Source organism: Mytilus trossulus, chromosome 11 (genome assembly GCF_036588685.1).
Source record: "Mytilus trossulus isolate FHL-02 chromosome 11, PNRI_Mtr1.1.1.hap1, whole genome shotgun sequence".
In the NCBI taxonomy this organism is placed as follows: Eukaryota; Metazoa; Mollusca; class Bivalvia; order Mytilida; family Mytilidae; genus Mytilus; species Mytilus trossulus.
In genome coordinates this window covers 22,752,191-22,779,802 of record NC_086383.1, presented here as the reverse complement: position 1 = coordinate 22,779,802, position 27,612 = coordinate 22,752,191, and the positions used below count along the sequence as shown (strand labels likewise).

The 27,612-nt window shown below is 31.7% G+C and overlaps 2 protein-coding genes across 2 annotated transcripts; both read right to left on the bottom strand.

Moving 5' to 3' along the window:
* Positions 1–373: 373 nt before the first annotated feature.
* LOC134689860 (uncharacterized) lies at positions 374–2,319 on the bottom strand. The gene is made up of 3 exons (XM_063549829.1): positions 2,139–2,319; positions 1,393–1,557; positions 374–784 (listed from the first exon to the last, which is right to left on the bottom strand). The coding sequence occupies exons 1-3, from the start codon at positions 2,317–2,319 to the stop codon at positions 534–536; spliced, it is 597 nt and encodes a 198-aa protein (XP_063405899.1). The 3' UTR covers positions 374–533.
* A 9,789-nt stretch (positions 2,320–12,108) lies between these two features.
* On the bottom strand, positions 12,109–15,865 carry LOC134689606 (uncharacterized). The gene is made up of 3 exons (XM_063549576.1): positions 15,412–15,865; positions 13,719–13,883; positions 12,109–12,873 (listed from the first exon to the last, which is right to left on the bottom strand). Exons 1-3 carry the CDS (start codon positions 15,656–15,658, stop codon positions 12,554–12,556), a joined length of 732 nt encoding a protein of 243 aa, XP_063405646.1. The 5' UTR covers positions 15,659–15,865; the 3' UTR covers positions 12,109–12,553.
* Positions 15,866–27,612: the final 11,747 nt, after the last annotated feature.

Here is a 27,612-nt window from a genome sequence, read left to right as displayed (position 1 = left end):
TCCCGTCGGTAATAAAACTGACAATCCTAGACAAGTCGAGTGCATCTGCTCCGTGCAGCGTTGAGTTGACAGGCTAGTCATAAACTGGTTCGACAAATAACATGTAAGTTATTCGGGAAATAGTAATATGGATACGTTTTTATATTAAAGATTGCACTATATAAATCATTCAAGAACCTTATGACTTTATGAATTAGACATAACAGACATTCACTAATGTTTATATCATGTAAAGTCATTAACAATTTACAAAAATAGATAAAAACACTAAACCGATATCGAATGCACTCCAAACAGAGAGATCACAGATTTGTCGAACGGCTACGTCGACAGATCAGTTGAAGTTTACAGGTATGAATACAAAATCCGCCAATCGAATTCATACTTAAAGAATATGTCCAGATGAGAACTATCGGTAAACATAAAGACCAGACGACTATTCTAAAAATAGTTAAACTAGTCTAATTAAATCGTTAACTGAAATTATGTGGTTACATTCGATCATTATGTTACAATAACAATCTCCTCGTATATTATAAGACCTCTTCAGGTCCTTGTTCTGAAGGTTTTACAAGCATGTTTCCAGCTTTGATAAGTACCACAACATTTGCAATGTTAACGATGGAAGAAATAAAGTAAAATGCGCATGCAATGGCTGCAAGGTAGAATCCCGTAGATATGTTATCTTTTTCTGGGTATCCAGAACCTGCTGTGTCGAAACTCTCAGCCAAAATCGACTGGTAGTGTGTTTTGAAGTACTGTAGTGTGAAAGCTAAGATTGTACCTGAAAATATTTAAATTTTATTATATTTTCACATTTCAACAAGAAACTATACTTAACGTATCGACTTAATGTTTTAATGACACTCATATTTGAAAATATTCACACAAACCGTAAATGTGCATTTATAATAAATTGAATGACAGCAAAAACATTTCAAAATTTGTCACAATCTCTAGATATCTTATTCGATACTAACTTTTGCTTATCAATAAAAGCTAATTCTGTAAAAAGTTACATGACAAAAATTAACGGTATAGGCACATAGAAGATAAACAAAGAATAGATATGCATATTCATAAAGCAAAGCAAAACTGATAACGCCAGGCAAAAAAAACCTGATTAAAAAAAACCAAAACAACACCACACAAATCTATAAAGCACAAGATTGAAAGTAATAACTAAATTTTATTACGATTGATTAACACTAAACCCGTTTTAAAGGAAAAGAGGTCTTTAGTTGCAAACGTTGTATCAAATGATATCCGTATATGAATGCAAAGATAGTTATGCATTTTTTTTTCAAATAGTGTATATTCGTCGTAATCGATTTTGTATAGGACGAAGAGGACGAATCTCTGGAGCTAAATGGAAAGAATGTTAATGTTTACCTGCACAAACAGAAAAGACTGACCCTGTTATCCTACAGCCATTCAGAACAATGGGCCTCTTCTTCAAGAATGGTACCAAACTTCCGGTTAAAAGTATGCATAACGAAACTGCTCCTATTCCTAAGGTGGAAAGTATCAGAAGTCTTGGTAGTAGCCTCCATGAATCTGTAAAATTGTATATTTTGAATTGACTTTCAATGAGTATTAATCCATGTATTGGAGTTAAAAACACATGCACTGACGTCATCCTTATGTATCGATAGGGCTTCTAAAATTGCATCACAAATCACAATTAATTTTAAAAGTCATATTTTCTGTAAAAGTAATAATAGAAAGAGATAGGTTAACTTTCAAGCTCTAATTTTCCACGAATTCGAATATTAAGATTAATGAATCATATACATGACAAAATCGAAACCGTGCACACAAATATCATCCTGATGATTAACATCTATACTTTCATTTATATTTTAATGTTGCAACAATAGTTTTTTTTATCTTTCTTATTTAGATCCTAACCATGTTGTTGTCTATTAATTAGATGTGTGTTATCATTTGATTTTGCCATTTAATAAGGGACGTTCCGTTTTGAATTTTCCTCGGAGTTTTTGTGATATTACTTTGTGATTGGTTCGTTTTGACATTTCTTTTTTGTTTTTTTACAGTGTAAAATGAATGTTAATGAAACTTAAAACTTTTAAAATGACAATAAGAATGTACAGCAAAGTATGCTTTTTTATCCTTACCGTTCCTGATTGGTTTGAAAGTCTGCAAGTGCGTTTGTTTATATCCAGACCATGCATCGTAACTAGTCCAAAGAGTCTGATAAGCATCCAAGAAAAAAACAATGGTCGGTCCATAGTATATATGGTTATTGTAAACATTCCATTTAACTTCTTTTGAAAGGGAAGCACCAGCAAGGGACATGGCTATCAGTATTGAAACAGACGATACAATTAGAAGAGTAGTTGATAAAGATAAACACTTCATGACTTTTGATTTCTTTTGATCTAATTTCGAACATTCAATGCAACATACATTCGATGAAGTTGGTATAGATTCCACTATTATGTATACGTTTTTTATGTTAGATAACTAATTAGTTGTATGGATTCGTCCGCAATATTCAAAATAAATATATATTTTGAAAGTGTATATCACAATGTTTGCTAATTTTGATATTTTTAAACTAATCGTTCATGGTTAAGACGCTAACAATCTAGCTGATACCACATTCCAGAACAATGTCAGTAACCGAAAAATATTTCTATCAAAAAGAATATCTTGCCATTAAAGTAATAAATCTACAAACTTTTTCTTTTTATATAAACTATAGATTTTCATCAACGAATTCTATTGGTCTGCAGAATGAATTTCTTCAATGTTTGATTTCTAAAACAGTCCAGTAAGATTATTAACAACCCTTTTAAAGTTAAACCTCAGTGACAAATCGATTACGAGGGTAAATTTCTGTTTGTGTTTATAACCTGTTTAAGACTAAGGTTAATTTACATAAGGCTATGAAATGATTAAATACAGAAGTTCAAGTTACGTTTGTAATCTAAAATGTGTGTGAAATTGTGAAATTCCAAACATATTCAGTTTTCACAATATTTGAAAAATGATAAATAACCGATATCAAATACACATAATTTCATAAGATTGACCATCATGCTGGTAACTCATATGTGCATGACTAGTGTCGGAAATTGAATGTATTTTGTTTATGGAGTATAAGATATATTCCATACAAAAAAGTAACAAACATACCTAACTTCAAGATATATTAGAAAACAACTGTCATGATTATACAACATAACTGACTTAAACAAATCAAAATAAACAAGTATAAAAATCTGAAAAAGCGCTAACAAAAAACAAAAGTTGATGGTACATGAACACTATAATGGAGCATAATTGCAACTAGATGATAGGTGGATTATACCAGACGGATATTCACACACAAAGTCAGAGAAACAGACAAACGTGATTGGTTGTCTCATTGGAACTCATTCCACATTTTCTTTTACCTGCATAATGCTCAAAACACAACATAGAGAGTTAAAGACATCACACAAACCCCATAAAAAACTAGGTGATATAAATTGTGCAATCAAGTGTAAACTGTTAAAATTAAAAGAGGGACGAAAGATACCAAAGGGACAGTCAAACTCATAAATCTAAAACAAACTGACAACGTCATGGCAAAAAATGAACAAAGACAAACAGACAAACAATAGTACACATGACACAACATAGAAAACCAAGGAATATACAACACGAACTCCACCAAAAACTAGGGGTGATCTCAGGTGCTCCGACAGGGTAAATAGATCCTGCTCCACATGTTGCACTCGTCGTGTTGCTCATGTGATATATAATCCGGTAAATAGTCTAATTCGATAGGTCACATTTATGAAAGGAAAGGGGGTAGTTATTACGACGTAAGGAACATATCCGATATCGTTCGTGAAACGGTTATTTCATAACGGTCAACCAACTCGTGATGGCGTCCGTAAAATTTACGAAGGGATGATTTCAACTTCACCATTTGAAAATCTTGGTTTAATAGCTTCATTGTGAGCAGCAACCCTCTATCAAGAAAATCATGATAGGAAATGCAAGCACGGGAATATCGTATCAATTGGGAGATATATACACCGTATGCAGGTGCTGCTGGAATGTTGCTACTTAGAAATGGAAAGTTCACACTTGAAAAGCCGAAATCATCTCTTTTGTCGTAAAGTTTTGTTTTCAACCGACACTTATTGTCAATTTCTAGGTGTAAGTCAAGATATGGAGCCGACTTATCTGTATCAGTAGTATCCTTTGTCTCTATTTCAATGGGATGTATGTGTTCCACATAGTCATTAAATTTTGAATTATTTAGTGAAAGAACATCATCTATATAGCGGAAAGAAGAGTTAAAGGATATTGTTAAAATTCTTACCTTTCCTTCCTAAGAAGTTCCTGCATGAAGTCAGCCTTATAATAATAAAGAAATAAATAAGCAAGTAGAGGGGAAATAACACTAAAAACTTAAGCGGTTGTACTAAAAAAATTGTGAAAAATAGATAAAGCATGAATGGAAAACATATGTTGTTTACGTTTGATCAAAAAATCAAAAGCCTAATAATTATAATTAGCACTATTACCAAAATGAAAAACGTAGAATAACAAAAGACAAAACACTACTCAGAACAGACAAAGACATCAACCGAAAACTGGAGATTAACCCGGGAGCAAAGATAATTTGTGAATAGCTTCTGCTCAAAAGGTTACAATGGTGTAATGCTAAATGAACGTAAAAAAACGACATTCATTTTTTTCTTTTGCAAAAATGGAAGATTAAGAGATTGTGATTACGTTAAGTAAAATAATTATGTGATCTGTAACACAGATATCCGTAGGTTAAAACATATGTTATACTCGGTGGTGTAGATGAATAATAAGTTCTTCCTATACTTGTGGCTCCCGTTCTACACAGCATGAGGCTACTGTGGATTCATTATTACTCGCTGAATACCAGTTTTCGTGACTTTTGAGGGAACAGATGAGCCATGTAAACATATGTTGAATGAATAACAAATTTTCTATAGGCTTTATATGCAGAGATAGGCAAAAAATAAAGACAACAGTAGTATACCGTTGTTCGAAACTCATAAGTCGATTGAAAAAAAACAAAATCCGGGTTACAAATTTGAATGAGAGAAACACATTAAATGATAAGAGGAAAACAACGAAACAAAACAATAAAATATAACACACACAGAAACAAATTAAGCATGAAATAAAATCCGAAATATAACATCAAAACTAAATCGATAAATTTCAAAAGTACCGTGACATGTCTTATAGACAGAAACAAAATATGATATAACAATGACCATATTCCTGATTGGTACAGGACATTTTTTAAAAGAAACAAATGGTAGGTTGAACCTTATTGAACCTGGTTTTGTGGCATGCTAAACCTCCCGCTTTAATGAATGGCAATGTTAAATATAACATTAAAACGACAACATAACTTACAGGACTTCAATACAAATAAATAGGATAACATATTGAACAAAGAAACACATGGATAATAGCTAACAAAAGGCAACAGTTTTAAAATTTAACATGCCAGAAGTGTGTTTCGTCCACAGGAGACTAACTAGTGCTGCCCAGATACTTCGAAATCAATTATCCTAAAAATACAATCCACGAAAAATGATACCGATGAAATAAAATGAAACAGTGATTGCAGGATCTGACTATTCGAAATAACATAAAAAATGTGGTGCACACTTTAAAACAAAAAAAATGCACACTATTTTTTATGTTAGTTCTTCATAGACAGAAATAAATATTACAGCCATTCCTTAATTTCAAAAATTTATTTCATCAATCAGATTGATTTTATTAATGTGCAGGTCGACTACAATATGACAAATAAAAATGCATTATCGCATAAGAATAACATGAATATTAACTATATATTTTTAATATTTATTCTAAATGCTTACAAAGTGAAATACAATCATTTTATGAAATCCTGCTGTTACACCGGTAGCTATGTTATTGTTACATTGTTCTGTGCCTTATTTTGTGTCCCTTGGTGTCCTTCTGTTGTAGACTCTACAGTCGCAGTACCAGTTTGTATAAGTATTACTACATTTGCGATATTAACACTGGCAGAGAGAAAGTAGAATGAGCATGCAATGGCTGCAATGTAGAATCCCGTAGATTTGTTATCTTTGTCTGGGTATCCAGAACCTGGTGTGTCAAATACGTCCGTTAAAATCGATTGATAGTGGTCCTCGAAGTAACTAAGAGTGTATGCTAAGAGGGTTCCTGAAATGATATGTTAGAATATATTCTCACACGTTTATATCAATATGTTTTACTCAATGTCATATTATAATATTGCATCGATATTCATTACTCTTATGCATTAAAACACCCTAACCGTTTTATACACACACCAAAACACATCTCCGTTGTTCTTTGTCAGCTGATTTTTTTTTCTGTATAACATGTTTTAATGTTGAAAGAGTGTCTTATTGTCGACCTATATTTTCCCTTAACAACGTCTTTCCTTCGTTGAAGAATAATTTCGACAACAACATGTACAATGTGGTATTGTTTTACAAATTCATACTAAAAGTTTTCACTAAAAACCTCATTGAATAAAAAAAAATGAAGTGGTGTTAAATGTGTAATATTTGTCTGTTTTTTTTCTATGATTTTGTCAGTCTATTCACGATTGCATATCGGTTTCATTACTTATGAGTTTGAATTTCCCTTTGTTTTTTTTCGCCTCTCTCTTGACATGTTTGTTAATGACTTCGACAGAAAACGAAATTTGATTCACATTATTTCATTCTGAAGTATTTGAAGTATAATGTAAAACGCAAAACTGTTTAGAAATTAGTTTTAAAAGTTGTATGAAATCTGCCAAAAGATATCATAGTCGTTTAGCCGGATTAATAGATTCAAATTGAAACTACTATATGCAATATGGCGCGTTTTTACAGGTTCAGGCATTTGATACAGCGATAAAATTTTACTTGTACACATAATATACACTAATTAGTATAATTATAGAACATAACTCAACTGAATATCAAACATTTATTAATACTTATGACCATGTGTAAGTATAACAATTGTTAATAGAACATAGTTTTATACCTGCGCACACAGATAGGACTGACGATGCTATCCTGCAACAATTAAGAACACAAGGCTTTTTCTTCAACATTGGCACTAGACTACCAGGTAAGAGAATACTTAAAGACAATGCTCCTAATCCGAGGGTACAAAATACAAGAATTCTTGGCAACAGTCTCCATGAATCTGTAAAATTATATTTCTATTCATCTATAAATAGTATTTTTTAAGAGTGTTAAATAACGCACTGATGATGACTGAAACACGAACATGAAAAATTACATGACATTTCTATAAAAAAAAATGTTTAATTATCTTTTAACCTACTGTTTTATTGTAATGTCTATAAAAATGCATTATCGGGTAATATTTATATGGGATATGAATTGTTAGAAATAAGAAAAACCTCATTTGGTATTCAGGGTATGCCATAAGTACCAAATTCCGTTAAGTGCACAAAAACTAAAAAAAAACATTGACGAAGTTTCTGTCATACACATTAAATTTCGTTGCGGTAAAGTAAGTCATTGGAACTCTCAAGCTTGTCTTTTAAGGTAGAGTCAGTAACTATTGATGACGTTATACGCTCAACTGTATAAATCATTACCGTTCTCTTAGTGTATGTATCGTTGCGTTAGTGGTATGCATACTATATCTTAATTTTATTAAAAAAAAAAGTAAAATAACTCCAAGGCAAATTTAAAACGGAAAGTCCCCATCAAATTGATAAGCCGGTAAATCCCAAAATCTCGGTTTTTTTTTGTTTTTTTTTGTAAAAACCTTTACTGAGGCTCATTTTTATCGAGAAAGGATTATTTGGACTGTCGTTCATTTAGGACTACAACATTTTCAAAGAAAAAACAATTGAGTTAAAATTGGGAATATGTCAATGAGACAGCAACCCAGTCAAAGAGCAGATAACAGACGAAGGCCACCAATGGGTCTGCAATACAGCGAAAAAGACTTGCAACCGGATGGAGGCCTCAGCTTGCCTATAAATTCAAATGTATACTAAACTTCGCAAAGACATTGATTAAATAAGACAAACATAAACAAAAAAACATACAAAATTAACGAAGGAAAGAGGCATTCATTTTCCAAATTATTATTCTTATCTTGTATGACACGTTCTTATCTTGTATGACACGTGGAATGCTGTAGGGTGAACCATATTTGCAAGTATTCAGGCCTCACCTTACAGGGGACAATGGTTTACAAGCATACTGCAAGAACTAAAAAAAACTAAAACTCAGTACCAGAAAAATCTCATCTGCATAAAAGACATACACAAAAAAAAATGTTTTACATTTTTTTTCATATAAGTTACAAATAAGTAATTATATCACGTTAAACGTCTCTTGATATGATTTATTGTCCATTATTGCTCTATATCATAATATTAAACATCCGTTTAAACACACCATGAAAAAGTAAAACCAAATCAGCAAAAAAATGTCAATAAGAGCCTTCACGTACCAAAAAAGATCACTTCTTGAATAAAACAAATGATCGTATTTGGATTTTTTTTTTAACTTTGGCGTCTTTGTCTAAGGTCAAATATCTTTAAAATCTTATTATATTGAGAGACGGTTTAGAGAGAACCAATATGATAAAATATTAGATCTTCATATACTTCATGATCGATGCTTGATTTATGTCATTCTCTTGAAATGATGATCTGTTTTGGTAAAGTTATAGTGTTTTACTTGTTTCTTGAAAACAGATCGTTAGAAATCTTGAGAGAAAAAAAATTATCAGAATGACAAAATCGAAGATAAATAAAATGATTGAAATCGTCACTTGAAGAAGTTGAGGTCTTAAAGTATCCAATATTTAACGTGTTTTGATCAATTGATAAAAAAATGAGGCAAATGGACAGTCAGTCCTGAAAAATCTCTTGGATTAGTATTGTTTTCTTAAACAGCTTACATTCAAAAAATATTTTAGTTGTATTGTATCAATGGTAGTACGCAATAAAGCAAGATGAGTAATTGAATTGAAGCTTTTCATGTGAATGTTTGCTTAGAGATATCTAGAAATGTAAATGTGACTGTCAATACGATATTTTAATATATAATATATTGTTAACATGGACATTCTGCCTTAATTTTTTCGCCCTTACCGTCTTTGATTGGTTTGAAAACCTGCATGTTTGTTTGGTCCTTATTTCCGGTCCATGCATCATTACTTGTCCATATAGTCTGATATGCATAAAGGTACCATATCTTTCCATAGTTTACTTCATTATTGTAAAAATTCCATTTAACTGATTTTGCAAGAGAGGTACCAGCAAGACAAAATGCTGTTAATATTGAAACAGATGAAATCAGCAGAAGAGTAGATGGTAAAGACAAACACTTCATGACTTTCGATCACTTATATTTCCAACTACTAGATGTTCAAATACAAGTATCAATCAACCTGGCAACAATGAAGTTGTGTGTATTTCTTTTATGATAAACTAATTAAACGAATGAACCAGTGGAAACTATTTCCAATAAATATGTTTCGAATTAATAAATCTAAGACTTATAGACTTAGTCTTGTTGGAATTTTAGCACAGTTTTCGCTTATATCTAGAATGCAGAACGTAAACCTTGAGTATGCACAGTTAAACAATTCATCAAAATATCTTCCAACCAAACAGGAAAAACTGTGTAATCCATGTGATTAAACTTTTCACATCTTCTTTTATATATACAACACTTAACGTGCGAAAAAAATGTTAATATCTATAGATTAACATCAGCGAATCACACGGCTTGGCATAATAAATTAATGCCAGATTTGCTTACTAAGACAATTCCAGTGATATTAATACCACCTTCTTAATATGGACCCTCGCTAACAAATTGATAAATTTGTGAACACCTTTATTTCCGTTAATCTTAGTTCAATTTACATAGGGATATATATTGATAAAAAATACTGCGATGAAAGCTGCTTTTGTACACTAAAATGTATGAGAAAAATTGTGAATGACAAATATACCCAAGACTTGGTTTTCAAATAAGTATAAGATAGTGACTTATTACGTTCAAATTAATTTATGAGCATGTGTCAGTTTTAATTAAAAAAAATTAAAAATACAGGTGTTACATACAGCAGCTAAAAAAAAAAACCCATAACAACAACAAATATCTAAAGGTCAACACAAATTCCAGTTTTCAGTTACGGATAATTGTATAAAATCTAATTATTTGTATAAGCTTTATTAAGATTTAATGGAAAATACTAAAAGGACATTTAAAACTCATATGTCGAGGAAACGCTTTAAACTTCATGACAAAAGACCAAAAAAAATGAAGAAACGACAAACAAATAAATCACGAATCAAGAGAGAAAAACGAAGCTTGTACATGTGTGAGTTTTTCTATAATAAAAACTATTTTGCACAGCAGAAAAATACGATGATGTTGGTTAATTATACTCTGTTCTGAAAATAAACTCATCATATATACCAGCATTGGCATTTTATATTTGCGCCAGACGCACGTTTCGTCTTCAAAAGACTCATCAGTGTCGCTCGAATCAAAAACATGCTAAAAAGGCCAAATAAATTACGAAGTTGAAGAGCATACATAACACTTGCGGTGGGATTTTACTAGCATATTTTGTTCTTAGTTCAATGTCTTCTGACTGGAATGTTGACCAGTCATTCATTGGTTGCTTGATTGAGTGTTAGCAGCTTACTTGCTACATGTATATGCCTAGTATTTTTTTATGAGTTTTTAACATCAAACGACAAACTTCTATTGTATATTGTAGAAGGAAGCAAAAACCATTAAAACAATAGGCGATTCTGTTTAGTATGTTGATCGGGATGACTATAAGACAATTTGGACTGCTTCATAAAAATGAGGAAGATGATTATGGAAATTTATTTAGGTATATCAGAAATTAGGGGAGGGACTATTAGACCGACATAATACAATAATAATATATAACAACGCATAAAGTAATATTGATAATGTAGATAAGCTTTCCCCATAGGAAATTGATTACATTTTGTATATATATTACAATGTAACTTTGACGTTTGAGGTCTTTGATAAACAAATATAACAGCTTATGTCTATTAGATTTCGCCCTGACTTTCAAAATACTTCTGTCTGTATTTGATGCATAGTCTGTTTGTATTTTTGTACTAATCGTCAGTTATGTTACCACACAGGTTTTTACTCTAAGTTTTATTCTTCGTCATTTATATCTTGTAAGAATTTCCATTAACTTATCAGAATGAAAAATGATATGACAATTAAAGCTTAAAAATCAGATTATTATTTTATTGACAAAAGTTGTTGCATAACATTTTTCAAATATTTATTTGAATTAAACTACACAATAAATAAAGCGAGACTTCTAAAATATAAATTATATGAGGTAGGTTTATTAACATCTTACATATATTTATCAATTTGATAATGTTACGTTCATAGATACAGACTTGTGCATAAGATGCGAGCTTGATCCATGTTTTCATATCCATCATATACAGAATCACAGTGATATTTAAGGTGGTACCAAACACTTTCACTAAAATCAATTTGGCTCGTTCAATTTTCATAAAATTTTGACAAAGTATTACCTTGAACCCTTTAACAAAAAATTAAAATTTTCAAAAATTTTGAACCAACCATTTTATCAAAAATGTTAAACTGGTTATCAGTATTATAGCAGTTTGACAAACACTAATTTTGATCATTGAGAAGCTTAGTATTCCATTAACATCACAACGTAATTAAAAAGTTTAGCTGACTATACAGATTTATCAACCTGTAGTGTTAGGTACCACCTTAATGCAGTGTCAATTTTTTGGACGTCAATTTTCTGCGAAAATTTATTTAAAGATTAAAAAAATACGTTCGATTGTAGTTTAAACATAATAATTATAAGATATATATATTTATATTTATCAAATATTTCAGAATTGTGTGACTTGCCACTCCATCTTTCTTGTTAACTATCAAGTTTATATCTTTAATCAAATTATAAAAAAAAATTGTATTAGATTTTTAATTGGGTTTTTTTACAACATACAATGTACGCATCCCCAAGATGAACCGATTATCATTTCGGGATAAGAAAATAAGGGACCTCAATGAACAGAGAGTCATTTTGAAATAACAAGATATTAGACAAAAAGGTTTATATGAGCACCCGATTTCAATGCAGGGCTACCATCGGTGTCATTTAAAATAGCGTAAGCTTTAAAATGATCAGTAAGGTATATAATAGGGTTGTCTATAAATTGAGTTTTTGCAACCTTGCTGATAATAATGAGTGCTATTTTATCATTTCTTTTTCTGTTCTCAATCGGCTACCATGTAACTCTGTCAATTCCGAAAATAAGATGCATATTTCGAAACCATTTTCTTTTGGTACACTTAAAATAACTGATCAAAGATTCAAATCTAAAATTTGTAACACCTCGTAAGCAAATATTGTTTGCCTAGTGATTACAATTTTGTAAATGCAAATACGTAAGTTTTTTCCAAATCTATTTTTACTTCTTGTTAATCTTAATTTGGACAGAAAATGCACTGTTGTTTTCAGGATCTATCTTGTCCACATCTTCTTCCGTTTCCGCCTGAAATTCTTTGGTTGGTTTCACCACTGATTTTCCATTTTTTATATGGACCACCACATTAACAATGTTGACGATCGTTGAAATAAAAAAAAGAACACAAGCAGTTGCCGCCATAAAAAATCCAGTCGATAAATTGTCTTCGTCCGGGTAAAATGACTTCGGATCGTAGAAAACTGGCGCTAGCATGAGTTTGTATTTGTTCTTGTAATAGTTCAAAGTATATCCTAATATTGACCCTAAAATACAAAAGTACAAAAAAAATTATCAGTTTGGTTAGGGATATTTCCTGCAAACCTGTTTTTATTTACTTTTCTCTATGTGATCTCAGCCTAATTAAGATTCCAATACAAAAGTAAAAATTTTCAGCTAAACAATTTATATGCAATCAATAATATAATACGAATTGAATTTGCTACATGATTTCGTATTAATGTTTAATGGCTTTCGACTATTTTTCAGTAACATCGAGTATTCTTACGTGGAAAGTTTGACTATGTCTGTAATCTTTCTGTTAGTTGTTTATTTGTCGTGAAATCCATCAATTTAGTATAGATCAAACGTTTAACAGATTGTTCTTATTTTACGATGCTACACTAATGTCTAACAGAATAGTTGGATATAGATATTCAGATATATCCTGTCACATTATGTATCTGTCTGTCATGAAGAAAGAGCCTGTATTTATGTGGGTATAATTGCTTTATATTATAATTGTTTTTCGTTTAATGGTTTGTTCATTAATCAGGCTGTTTGAGGAATTTTGTTTTTGTCTGTTAAAACATTTGTTCATGTAAATGACTTTTACAGATTGTTAAAATATGCAGTATGAGATTGTTCATTGTTGTAGGCCGCACAGGATACCATACATTTGTAGATAATAACATCTACGTCGTGCGATCTCTGATTGGTAGATATCTTATTGACTATGACTCTATTTTTGTATACACATGTAAACTACAGCCTAAACTAGATAACAAAAGGGATAGACTCAAATAAAAAAGTACTTTGTGTTAGTAATTGCACTCTTAAACTTATATGACTCATACAAACAATTTCAAATGTTTTGTGTAATCCAACTTACCTGCTGCCAGAGAAAGTACGGAAGATGCAATTCTGCAAGAATTCAAAACAAAATCTTTCTTTTTCAAAAACTGAACTAAACTGGCCGGTAGTAGAACAGCCAATGATGTACATCCTATTCCAAGTGTTGCCATGATCAATATTCTCGGTAAGACTCGCCAGGAATCTGTAAAATATAGGTGGATAAAAAATAAAGCAAAATGAACATTATGTTTGTATGTGCCTGTCCCTAGTCAGGAGTCTGTATTTCAGTGGTTGTCGTTTGTTGCTGTGTTACATATTTGTTTTTCGTGCATTTTTCATACATAAATAAGGCCGTTAGTTTTGTCGTTTGAATTATAATACATTAGTGATTTCGGGTCCTTTTATAGCTGACTATGCAGTCTGAGATTTGCTCAACGTTGAAAATCGTACGGTGACCTGTAATTATAGTTGCTAATTTCTGCATCATTTGGTCTTAGTAAAGAGTTGTCTCATTGGCAATCATACCACATGTTCTTTTTCTTTTTTTGTCGGATTGTTGTTTTTTTACCAATTCCCAGTTTCCATTCTCAATATTACAGAACATAAAAGGTTTATATATAGATACATATACGTATACGTATACAATGTTTGAGTGTGATGCATGCACGAGATCAATGTAACACATACTAACATATCTATAATATACTTCATTTACTATATTGAAAAAATGTACTGCATATGATCTATGGGAACAACATCGGTGTATTTTGCTTGTACAACTTTCAATTCTGAGAATGTGAAACCAAAAAGTGTAGCCTACTTTTTATAGAACCGAATCATAGAAGTTCGGTCAATCTTAATTAATAGAAGTTTGTAAATTTCAAAATTACGAATAGAAATAAATGTTAGTTTGAAAGTAATAGGATAAAATCCTTGAAACATAACAAATACAGATTGGACATGTGATGGCCAATACTAATTTGATCTTGCACAAGTGATTAATTATTTCAAAGGAGAATAGTTCTCTTTGTTTACGTCCAACAACTCCATGAAAAAAGCATGAACGATGTTAGGACAAACAATACAATAAGCCTATATAGAACAACTTATAAAACAACCAGACTGAGCAACAAAAACTTCACCGGTGTTGAACTTACAAGGTTAGCTTTGGTATGATCATGCATAGAGCCGTTACATGTTGCATCTTAAAATAATCGATGTAAGAACTATCGTTGTAACTATCCAACGGCTTTATTATAGATATATATTGTGGTGAAAGAAGTCCACAACGTGGAAAACATGTCAATTTTCGTGTAGTATTTAGAAATGAAAAATAAGTATAAACTTTCAAAACTAGAATAAGGAAATGATTGCCAAGGAGACACATAACCACCAAAGTAACTTCCTTCTGTTAAGTTTTTGTATGTTAAAGCTTACTATGCAGTATGTTTTTTCCTCATTACTGAAGGTCTTATGATGGCCTATAATTGTTAACTTCTAGGTAATATGGTCTTTATTTTATTGTTGTCTCATTGGTGATCATATCACGTATTGGTTTTCGACAGGATATATTATCATTCAATAACCATATAAATACAAAATGCACAAATCTTTCAAGCTTTCTGCTTGAAATTAATACTGTATAGAATTAAACCACATCCCTTGAAATTATTTGTCATCATATAACTCATGTCTTTCTATCACATCGTAATTTATTTTACATATTTTACCTTTCTTGATGAGCTCATACGCTTGAGCAGGATCATTGGTGTTAACATATGCATCAAAACTAGTCCATAGATTCTGATAGGCATGAATACGAAACACAGGTCCTTTTGGATCGCCATAACTAGTTCCACTATTATATAAATTCCACTTAATTGATTTTGAAAGCGATCCACCAGATAGTGAAATTGCTAATATAATGCACCCTCCCGATACCATAAGCAGTACATTTGGAAGAGTGAAGAATTTCATTCTTATAGTTTGCCTTTTCTATGCACTAAACGAAACGTTTCACTTAAAATCAAGAAGTTCTGAATGTTATTTACTATGAAGATAAATAGTGCACCATTTTCACATGTGAAATCTGTAGCACCTTATAGTTTTTCAAATATATTTAATCAATTATCTATCAGATTAATGAAATTTAACTGTTGAAAAAATGTCTATCCAGAAAATACTTCGAGGTTGTTTTCAAAACTAAAATGTTCTGACGAAACCTTTTATATATGTGGTGAAGTAAAGGACCCATTTCTTTATTGTCTACCCGATTGTTACCATGATGAGTGGTTTATCGCAGTATCACAGGATAAAGATGTACCTTATCAGATAGTCATAAATTGTAAACAAACAAATTATTGTGATTATTAACATTTTCTTCAACAGTTCTTGATCAATGAGTACAATAAAATTTAAAGATTTAGAATTGACCGTTACCTTACGCGACCTGTTCTTAAATATCTATCATTATAAGTGTGGACACAGATCAATGTGGATAGTAATTTTCGATTGTGGTATTATTCCTACGTCTTACTTTTCTCTTATTTTAATAATATCATCCTGGTACTTTTGATAACTATTAACACCACTGGGTCGATGCCACTGCTGGTGGACGTTTCGTCCCCGAGGGTATCACCAGCCCAGTAGTCAGCACTTCGGTGTTGACATGAATATCAATTATATGGTCATTTTTATAAATTTTCTGTTTATAAAATTTAGAATTTTTCGAAAAACTAAGGATTTTCTTACCCCAGGAGTAGATTACCTTAGCCGTATTTGGCACAACTTTTTGGAGTGTTGGGTCCTCAATGCTTTTCAACTTTGTATTTATTTGGCTTTTTTTAACTATTTTGATCTGAGCGTCACTGATGAGTCTTATGTAGACGAAACGCGCGTCTGGCGTATAAAATTATCATCCTGGTACTTTTGATAACTATTAACACCACTGGGTCGATGCCACTGCTGGTGGACGTTTCGTCCCCGAGGGTATCACCAGCCCAGTAGTCAGCACTTCGGTGTTGACATGAATATCAATTATATGGTCATTTTTATAAATTTTCTGTTTATAAAATTTAGAATTTTTCGAAAAACTAAGGATTTTCTTACCCCAGGAGTAGATTACCTTACCCGTATTTGGCACAACTTTTTGGAATTTTGGGTCCTCAATGCTCTTCAACTTTGTATTTATTTGGTTTTTTTTTTAACTATTTGGTCTGAGCGTCACTGATGAGTCTTATGTAGACGAAACGCGCGTCTGGCGTATAAAATTATCATCCTGGTACTTTTGATAACTATTAATGAACTGTTTCTCATGAAAACTAAGCTTATATCAAGCGGTACGTTGATAGTTACTACAGCTATACGAAACGTGTAAATTGTGATTATTAACAATTTCTTCAACAGTTCTTCAATAGGACGTTTATAGTAAATAAAAAGGCTCTTTGTTGAAGATTGTACCTTTACCTATTGTAGCGGGCAGGGGCTTGAAATGCTTCGACCCAAGAGTTTTTACTCAAATATTATGAGTAGTTTGTATATAACAAAGTCAGTATGACAAGATATGAGCTGGTCAGTATAGGCATTTACTAAAAGTCACATATACAAGTTTTCTATATTTTATTCATTTCAAGAATCATATATTTTCAGTTATATTCAAGATATGACAAGATTCTATTCAGTATAATACATCTAGTGATTTATCTCTAAACTCAAGAGATATTTTCTTATTTATCTCTACACTCAAGAGATATTTATTAACTTATCTCTACACTCAAGAGATAATATGTCAGAAAAATACATAAAAAGGCTGAGTTCTGCTATCTTACTAAGAAAATAAAGTACCTAAGAGAAAATCCTAATTTCTAGTGAATTTAGTCAGAAGACCTCTTTCTAACTATTTTTGTAAAAGTTAATTGTAACTGAGACCTCACCAGTTACATAAAAAAAATGTTTATTATTATTAGTTATATTTCAGAGCCTTTCCTGAATAACTAATAATGAAATACAGTTTATACCATTCATAAACTGTTTTGTTTATTATAATTTCCAGACCTTTAGGAAATTATCCCTTAACTGCCTACTTTCCTATTTAATCCTATTTATTACAAAAAGACAAACTTTAACAGTAAACATGAACTTCAATGAACAATTTCAATAATCCTAACTTTACAAGATAAACTAGAAATAAAGCCGGTAAAATGAAATATTCCTTTTTAACTGTGAAAACGCTAACTTTACTATTTTCCTTTACAAATTTACATTTTAAAAAAAAATAAAGTTTCTAAGAAAAATTAACCATTTTGACTAAAATAAATAACGAGAAAATAAAAATACCAACTGTAAGAACCAAAAGTTTGAGCAGAACTGACGTCCAAGCGTCGAAATTACGTCAATGTTGGATTGTTGGAAAGTTGGAAACTTGTTGGATCGCGCGCTTGCCGTCCAACTAAATATTGAAATTCTATAATAAATTACAAAAATCACAATAATATACAATTTAAGTAAGCTTTATATAATAAACATTTTATGCATGGCACTAAACAAATTTCTATGGTAACTAAAATACAACAATATATACAGCGCCACCGGAAGTCACAATACGTAAACAACACTGCGAAAAGTTTGAGTGTCACCGGCGGATCAAAATGTGAAATATCAAGGAAAATGAACATTATCATCAACAAAACATTGAAGACGTTGACTACAAATACTAAAAGGAATTACAAGCAGTATGTGAAAACAGTTGCCAACACGTAAAAATAGTGTTTTTATTGAACAATCGTCCCAAGTGACACATGGGTTCTCCTGCGCATGTCAATACATTTCATTCATAAAATCAAGCACAGGTGCGTGGAATTTACTACGATTTACTACAGTTTCTACAATTGGATCTTCACAAAATTACAAGACATACAATTGGATTATTCAGTGGATTATTACTATGAACTGGTAAATTATAACTTCAACTGGTTTATCATATATACAAATGACAGTAATTCAATATTTCTAGAAAAATCATAATATTGTAATATTCTTACTATACTTTATATTAAATGTCAATTATAACTTATTTGCTTCAATTATCATATGTTCCAGACTACAAGCATTACAAGTAGTATAATACAAGTTATTTCACACTGTTACTGTTTCCTACATAATAACTTTCGTAAAAATACAGAATATTAAACAGTATGCTTTATTAATACCAATTTAAAACATACATCAAAATATCTTACAAGTCTATGTACTAGACTTGCATGTCCATAACACGTCATAATAAAATACATGTACCCTAGGTTCGTACTCTACATTTTACCCCCTTTCCATTATTTGCGTCCCTGCAAATAGTTTTAACTTATGCAAAAGTTTACTATTAAAGTTTGAAATATTTTCTTCTGCTTTACACTATTCCAAAACTGCATGACATTAATTTTCTCATCAACACAAATACATCATTATAAAATACCAGATATGTAAAAATTATACATAATTATATCCTTTTCATATATTTACAGATACACCAGAAGATTCAACATAGTGACCATCAGCAAGAGGGCAGTAGATACCAGATAAACATACATACATGTATGTACCATATGTGGAAAATTACTGAACGTTACGAACAAACTGGAACATGGCTAAGAACCAGAGGTTTTCCGAGGAAAATTTTTAGTTACCATGCAAACAGTACCAAAATATTTAAATACAAGTTCAAAAATACATCCAAATTTTACTTTTAACACATTTAACACTTAAAAGCTTTGGCTATTTCACAAATAAATAACTCTTAATCTTTCAACTTTCCAAAAATATATTTTCAGTCTAGATAAATTTCTAATAATTTCTACCTTAACCATAAATTACATGTACTTTTGATATTAACAATTCAAAAAAACAATACCATAACATTTCTATTAAAAAAAATTAAAAATACATGTACATCTTATTCAATCTAAAATTAATTGTCTCTTCATGTAGCTACCAGCTGGGACTTCTTCTGTTTCTTTAGTGCAACTGGAGCTATGTTGCTGTATGTACAAAATGTATTGTAGGGGGTGGTTCTGGTGTTAGATCTTTTTCTTTAGTAGTCAAATGTCTTCCTATTTCTTCTTTGGATACCCCCTTTCCAGACTCTAAGTGTGAGTCATGAAATTGCAGTCTTCTCATTGCAATTTGGTTATTTACTTCATGTGTGGCTTCACATTTAAATAGCATCTTTGGTTCATGTTCAACAACTTCTGATGAACCAATAACTGTTTCTTTATCATACATGTATGGGTTCATAGTACTACATGTACTAGTATTACTAGTAACATCATGGCTTATGTTAACTTGGCTACTATTACTATTAACTAAACATGGTGCCCTTGCTAATGGAGATCTTTCTGAAAATTTTTCAGTGGGTTGTAAAATGCAATCTTGGACTGTTTCAGGAGGATCATCAAGTCGGTCAATGAAAACATCAACAAAATTTTCAGACCTTGCAGGAATTTCATAGTAAGCTTCCCCATAAATTTTTCGTATAAATTCATTTCTTTGACCAATTTGTGTACAATGGACAGCATGACCACCGAGCAGTATAATTCCATCTGTTAACTTTATGTCAGCAGGACCCCACTGAGATTTCATCAACACATCTAGTCCTAACAAAGCTTCGTCTTCTATATTTGCAACTATCATTTCTGTATTGAAACATAAATTTCCTAATTTAATTTCAAAATCAGCTTTCCCTAGCTCCTTTAGGGGTTTACCATCAGCACAAGCTAACATATTAGACTTTTCCAAGATTGGTCTATTAACATGAGGAATTTTATTAAAGGCATACACGGATAATACTGTCCGGACTGCCCCTGTATCTACAGTAAAATTTACCTCAGATCCTTGGATATGTCCTTCGACATAGACTCCATCACTTCGGAGTACTTGTCTTGCAATAACATTACTTGCAACTGACTGTTCACTTCCTAAAATTGGATTAGAACAAACTAAATTTGTATCTTCTAATGTGACAGAAGATATATTACTATTGCTACTAGTTTCATCTTTACTATTACTATTGCTACTAGTTTCCTCTTTACTATTACTATTGCTACTAGTTTCCTCTTTACTATTACTATTGCTACTAGTTTCCTCTTTACTATTACTACTAGTTTCCTCTTTACTATTACTATTACTACTAGTTTCCTCTTTACTATTAATATTGCTACTACATTTTGTAGTTTCCTCTTTACTATTACTATTGCTACTAGTTTCCTCTTTACTATTTCTATTGCTAATATTTTCCTCTTTACTATTACTAAAAGTTATACTGCTTGTTGGTTTACATTTACCAATATTGTCCAATTTATGACCGTTTTCATTTAACTTAAGGGCTAACTTCTGGTCAACTGGGTTAACCCTTTCTAGTTTAATGTATATACATCTGACAGGCTACTATTATGGTTTTGGGGAGTGTAAGGTTTATTTGTTTGTCTTGGAGGCGTGGTCTTGTTATTCCTATAATCGGTTACTCTATTGGGATTATCATAACATTTTCTGGCATAATGACCAGGTTTACCACAGTAGTAACATTTTGGGATGTTTTCTGGGTAATTGGTATTTTCTGAGATGTTATTCCTATAATTCCCATTAGGAACATAGGGTGGGGCATTTACATTGAAGGGCTGTCTGTCCAACTGTCCTGCTACTGAAGTCTGTATCTCATTTCTTTTCTTGTCTAGGTACATTTGATCAAACATCTTCTGTAATTCATCTTTGGTTAATGAAATTACATCTTTTACTGAACTTGTGGAATCTGGCTTGTTGAAATTGGTGTTCTCTTTCTTTAGTTGCCTTACTTTGGTATTTCTTCCTGAATTACTTTCATGTGTTTCAGAAGTTGTCTCCTTATAGACAATGACCTCTTGGACTGCTTCCTCTATAGTTTTGGGGTCTTTATGAAGTTCAAGGTAAATTCTCGCTTCAGTATCCGACAGTCCCATTAAAAATCTTTGGAGCAAGTCTTCCTGTCTGATTTTTGCATGTCGGTTAGAATAGGCCTTGTCGTATAAGCGTTTTAGTTCTGCAGCATAGTCTGCAGTGTCTTCATTAGATATCTGGGTACGCCTATTAAATTGTATCTTGTATGCTCTTTTATTTTCAAAGACCCCAAATCTATTCTTAAGTTCTGTGGCTAATTTGGAGTAATTCTTTAGTGTTTTACTATTTAATTGGTCAAACACAAAATCCCCAGCTTCCCCTTGAAGTCTGGTTAACAATTCACCCAATTTATTTCTGTTATCCCAATTTTGTAGGTTTGCTACTGCCTCAAACCTATTAATCCATACCTCCCATTTTTCTTTTCCTGTGAAAGAAGGGAGTTTGGCATTGGAAAACCCAATTTTTGACTTTGATTGTTTACTTTGGGTTATAACATCTGTGTCAATACTATTAGTATCCATATCAGAGCATGCATCACTAAATATTTCATCATCAGATTCATCACACTCAGATGCTGATGTAAAATCTAAATTACTATAAGATGTAAAACTTGGTTTACTTTTTCTAACTCTAGAAAATGAATTACTATTATTATGTCACCCCTTTGAAAAAGGGGGGATATATTGTTATTCTACGAATTTTTTCTTCCACACTTTTTGTCCAGCCGAGTTCTCGGAGATGCCTTGACATACATTTATAAAACTGCACCATAATGACAATCCCCATGTGCAGATGTGCACCTTGGGTTTGGAATTTCCAAGATGGCCGCTGTTACCATGGAAACGACAAAAATGTGAAAAACCGAAAAATGGTCCAAATTACATAAAACTTTCAGAACTAATAACTCATCGACAGAAGGCGTGACATCCATCTTGAGAACTTTCAAAATGGCTACCGTTGTCATGGAAACTGTCCAACCGTGAAAAAAACGAAAATAAATCCTTAATTAATTCATAGAAAATAAACCGCTACAGATACGACCAAAAAACCCCGTAAGTAGAAAACAGTAGTATAAACTGTAGAATTCATTGCCGTTGGAATTTTTAAGATAGCTGCTGTTACCATGGAGATAACGCTTAAAGTGCACATTGGACCCATATGGTAAAAAACGTCAAAGTAACATTTTTGTACAGATTTTAACCTCATTCCCGTTAAAATTATATTGTATTGTCATCTGTCTTTAAAATTTTCAAAATGGCCGCCGTTGCCATGGAAACAGCTAAAAAAAAAAAAAAAAAAAAAAAAAAACTCGAAAATTTGAGACAAAATTCTGTGATTAAGACTATGTGCAAAACGTCTTCTAGAATATGCTAGAAGAAAACTAATACATAATTCAAAGTGCTTCTATTCTATACGAAAATCGTGCTTAAGAGAGAAAATCGCCACTGAGAGAGAGAGAAACACGAAGAGTACACATAATTGACATTTCTGCACTTGCATTAAAGTACACATCTGTTAATTGAACACCTGCAAAAATATACACATTAGCTGAAATCAATCGATAAGCGTGTAATTAAATTGTACAAGATAAAATACATGTATCGTGTGATACGCGAGATATTGAAGAATAAAATGAACAGTTAGTATGCCGCTCCGTCAATATATACACATGTTGTCTGTCCAAGGTCCCCTCTAAAAAGAATAGTAATGTACTAACTCCACGATAATATACTTCAGTATCACGTGACACCACCTTTCTTCTTCGCGCGTGTGTCTAATTTAAGATTTTAAAGAGTTCCCCAACTATATATAGACATCACTCTTAGTCTACGAGAAGAGAAGGGGGGGGGGTCAAAGGCATGTATACTATACGTGCCATGTGACTTTGGTACACTCAAACTGGTTGCTGCTACTGTGACAAAGTCTAGAACGGGGTGACATCCTCCGCTATTGCTTGCAATGGCAAATCTAGTTAGCAATTGTTATACTTTTAGCATGTTTTGGTTGCTTACTTGAAGCATTACTATGCCTATATTGTTTTGTAATGCCAGTAAAAGCATTTTGAATGGCTGTTACTACTTGACCAGTCATATCTTGTATAGCTACTTTAATACTATCATATACCCCAGAATCACCTTGATTTTGAGGTTCTGACTTATTTTCTATATCATTTTGCTTTCTATTTCTGGAGGACCTTCTTGGAGAGCCAGTTTTTCTAGGACTGGGCCTCTTACTTAATTTGGATCTGGGTCTGAAAATTACTGTTTCTTCTTCTTCCTCAGTCTCTATGTTGGACAAGTCATGAGAAACTTCATAAACTTGATCACTTCCAGAATGACATGGTTCGTCATCAGTGGTATAGACAGTATGGATTTCACTGTCTTCTGTTTCTGATTCACCTTGGCTACTATGTCCCTTATTATAGGTGTCGGTCTTTCTTGCACGAACAGACCTTGGTTTACCCATTGCACTCTATTACACTTCAAAAGGTTCGTATCACAGGATTCAATAAAGTTTAATGAATCCCACCGAGGATGCCAAAATTATGTAGCGGGCAGGGGCTTGAAATGCTTCGACCCAAGAGTTTTTACTCAAATATTATGAGTAGTTTGTATATAACAAAGTCAGTATGACAAGATATGAGCTGGTCAGTATAGGCATTTACTAAAAGTCACATATACAAGTTTTCTATATTTTTTTCATTTCAAGAATCATATATTTTCAGTTATATTCAAGATATGACAAGATTCTATTCAGTATAATACATCTAGTGATTTATCTCTAAACTCAAGAGATATTTTCTTATTTATCTCTACACTCAAGAGATATTTATTAACTTATCTCTACACTCAAGAGATAATATGTCAGAAAAATACATAAAAAGGCTGAGTTCTGCTATCTTACTAAGAAAATAAAGTACCTAAGAGAAAATCCTAATTTCTAGTGAATTTAGTCAGAAGACCTCTTTCTAACTATTTTTGTAAAAGTTAATTGTAACTGAGACCTCACCAGTTACATAAAAAAAATGTTTATTATTATTAGTTATATTTCAGAGCCTTTCCTGAATAACTAATAATGAAATACAGTTTATACCATTCATAAACTGTTTTGTTTATTATAATTTCCAGACCTTTAGGAAATTATCCCTTAACTGCCTACTTTCCTATTTAATCCTATTTATTACAAAAAGACAAACTTTAACAGTAAACATGAACTTCAATGAACAATTTCAATAATCCTAACTTTACAAGATAAACTAGAAATAAAGCCGGTAAAATGAAATATTCCTTTTTAACTGTGAAAACGCTAACTTTACTATTTTCCTTTACAAATTTACCTTTTAAAAAAAAATAAAGTTTCTAAGAAAAATTAACCATTTTGACTAAAATAAATAACGAGAAAATAAAAATACCAACTGTAAGAACCAAAAGTTTGAGCAGAACTGACGTCCAAGCGTCGAAATTACGTCAATGTTGGATTGTTGGAAAGTTGGAAACTTGTTGGATCGCGCGCTTGCCGTCCAACTAAATATTGAAATTCTATAATAAATTACAAAAATCACAATAATATACAATTTAAGTAAGCTTTATATAATAAGCATTTTATGCATGGTACTAAACAAATTTCTATGGTAACTAAAATACAACAATATATACAGCGCCACCGGAAGTCACAATACGTAAACAACACTGCGAAAAGTTTGAGTGTCACCGGCGGATCAAAATGTGAAATATCAAGGAAAATGAACATTATCATCAACAAAACATTGAAGACGTTGACTACAAATACTAAAAGGAATCACAAGCAGTATGTGAAAACAGTTGACAACACGTAAAAATAGTGTTTTTATTGAACAATCGTCCCAAGTGACACATGGGTTCTCCTGCGCATGTCAATACATTTCATTCATAAAATCAAGCACAGGTGCGTGGAATTTACTACGATTTACTACAGTTTCTACAATTGGATCTTCACAAAATTACAAGACATACAATTGGATTATTCAGTGGATTATTACTATGAACTGGTAAATTATAACTTCAACTGGTTTATCATATATACAAATGACAGTAATTCAATATTTCTAGAAAAATCATAATATTGTAATATTCTTACTATACTTTATATTAAATGTCAATTATAACTTATTTGCTTCAATTATCATATGTTCCAGACTACAAGCATTACAAGTAGTATAATACAAGTTATTTCACACTGTTACTGTTTCCTACATAATAACTTTCGTAAAAATACAGAATATTAAACAGTATGCTTTATTAATACCAATTTAAAACATACATCAAAATATCTTACAAGTCTATGTACTAGACTTGCATGTCCATAACACGTCATAATAAAATACATGTACCCTAGGTTCGTACTCTACACTATAATGGTTTATTTTTACAAAGTGTGACTTTGATGGAGAGTTGTCTGATTGGCACGCATACCACATATAATATCTACAAAAAAATATTTTTTATGCTGATCTATTATAGAAGAAAAATCAAACTATTAATAATGGTCTTCTGTCAATTTATGAAAGAATTATCTAAGTCTTAACGTTCGTTCATAAACGGACCCTTTAGATTGTAAACATGATTTAAATAAGACGTAACAAATGGTATATAAGACTGCGTACATAACGAATGCCTTCCCTTGCCTCTAAATCTATCTCTCAAGTATATCATATATGAAAGCGTCGACAACAAGCTGTCCCGCATATTGTTTAAGGCAAACAAGAATATTTTTAATTCTGCTCGTGAGTTAAGCGGTATACGTCTACATGTATCTGTTACATTATTTTATAATGGTTGCAAAATTGTTGTTGTTATTGACTTGAAAGTTAAAAATGAAAAGTTAGACCAACAGAACATTACAATATGAGTATTTGTCTGATGCGCACAACTTTAAAGTGACATGTGCACGACTTCAAAACTCATCCAAACGTTTGTACAGAAGTACAGTGTAGCCAAACGTAGTCTAAAAGCCAACTGCTCAAGTTTGAAAGTAGTGGGCACCATTTTTAAATGTTGTGCAAACCAACTTTAAAGTCGTTTGCAATAGTTGTAAGTCGTACGCACCTATTTGAAAAACCAAGTTTGAAAGTTGTGCGTGCCAGTGTCAAAGTCTTGTGCACGATTTTCAAACTGGTGCGCCCTGATTTAATCTCCGCCAAGTGATTTTATCTATATTCAACTGGCACTTATAATATTTTGAACAAATTCAAATTGTAATGAACCATTGAAGTGATTATCTCACTTTATGTTGTGCATGTACTTATAAAAAATATTAATTAACTCAAACAGGAAGGAACTTTTATTGAATTCTATTACCACAGACGTTAACTCGATTCATAAAGTAGGAGAGAAAGAAAGAGATGAAAACATAAAAGAAAAATTTTGCAACGTGACCGTTAATAAAACAAGAACTATCTTTAAAAGAGATATCCGACGTATTTGAATTTGAGTATATGTTTAAACTATCATTTCGATAACCTTCAGAAGCACAATGACTTAATGATGCAGGACCTCTTTAATTAAATAACGTTTTCTCTGTTTGTGTTCAGTAATCTCGGGTCCGTATCTTTCTGTTTACATTCACCAAAACCTCGCGGAAATCTCACATGCGTAGATGCGTTCTAAAAGTCATATACGTTCGTACAACAAAGTTTACATTAAAAATAATAAAATTGTCCCGAATAAACAGCCGTCATCGATGCAAAGAGCTATTGGAGAAACAATTATTTTAATAAAAATATAAATCTTTGTAAGACCTAGTTCAAATATCTATAGTTTTTCACTTGCTTTCCATCACGATACAATTACTGAGACGCGTACGCGTTTTTTTAAACACAACCAAATCACCCACCATGACAGCATTTTGTCCAATCACAGAAAGGATTTTCGAGCATGCGTATTATGTTGCCATAGGGAAGCGTCCTTAAGTTCAAAGTTACAAACCGAAAATATAACAACATTGTAATCATTGTATAATACGCAAAACACACA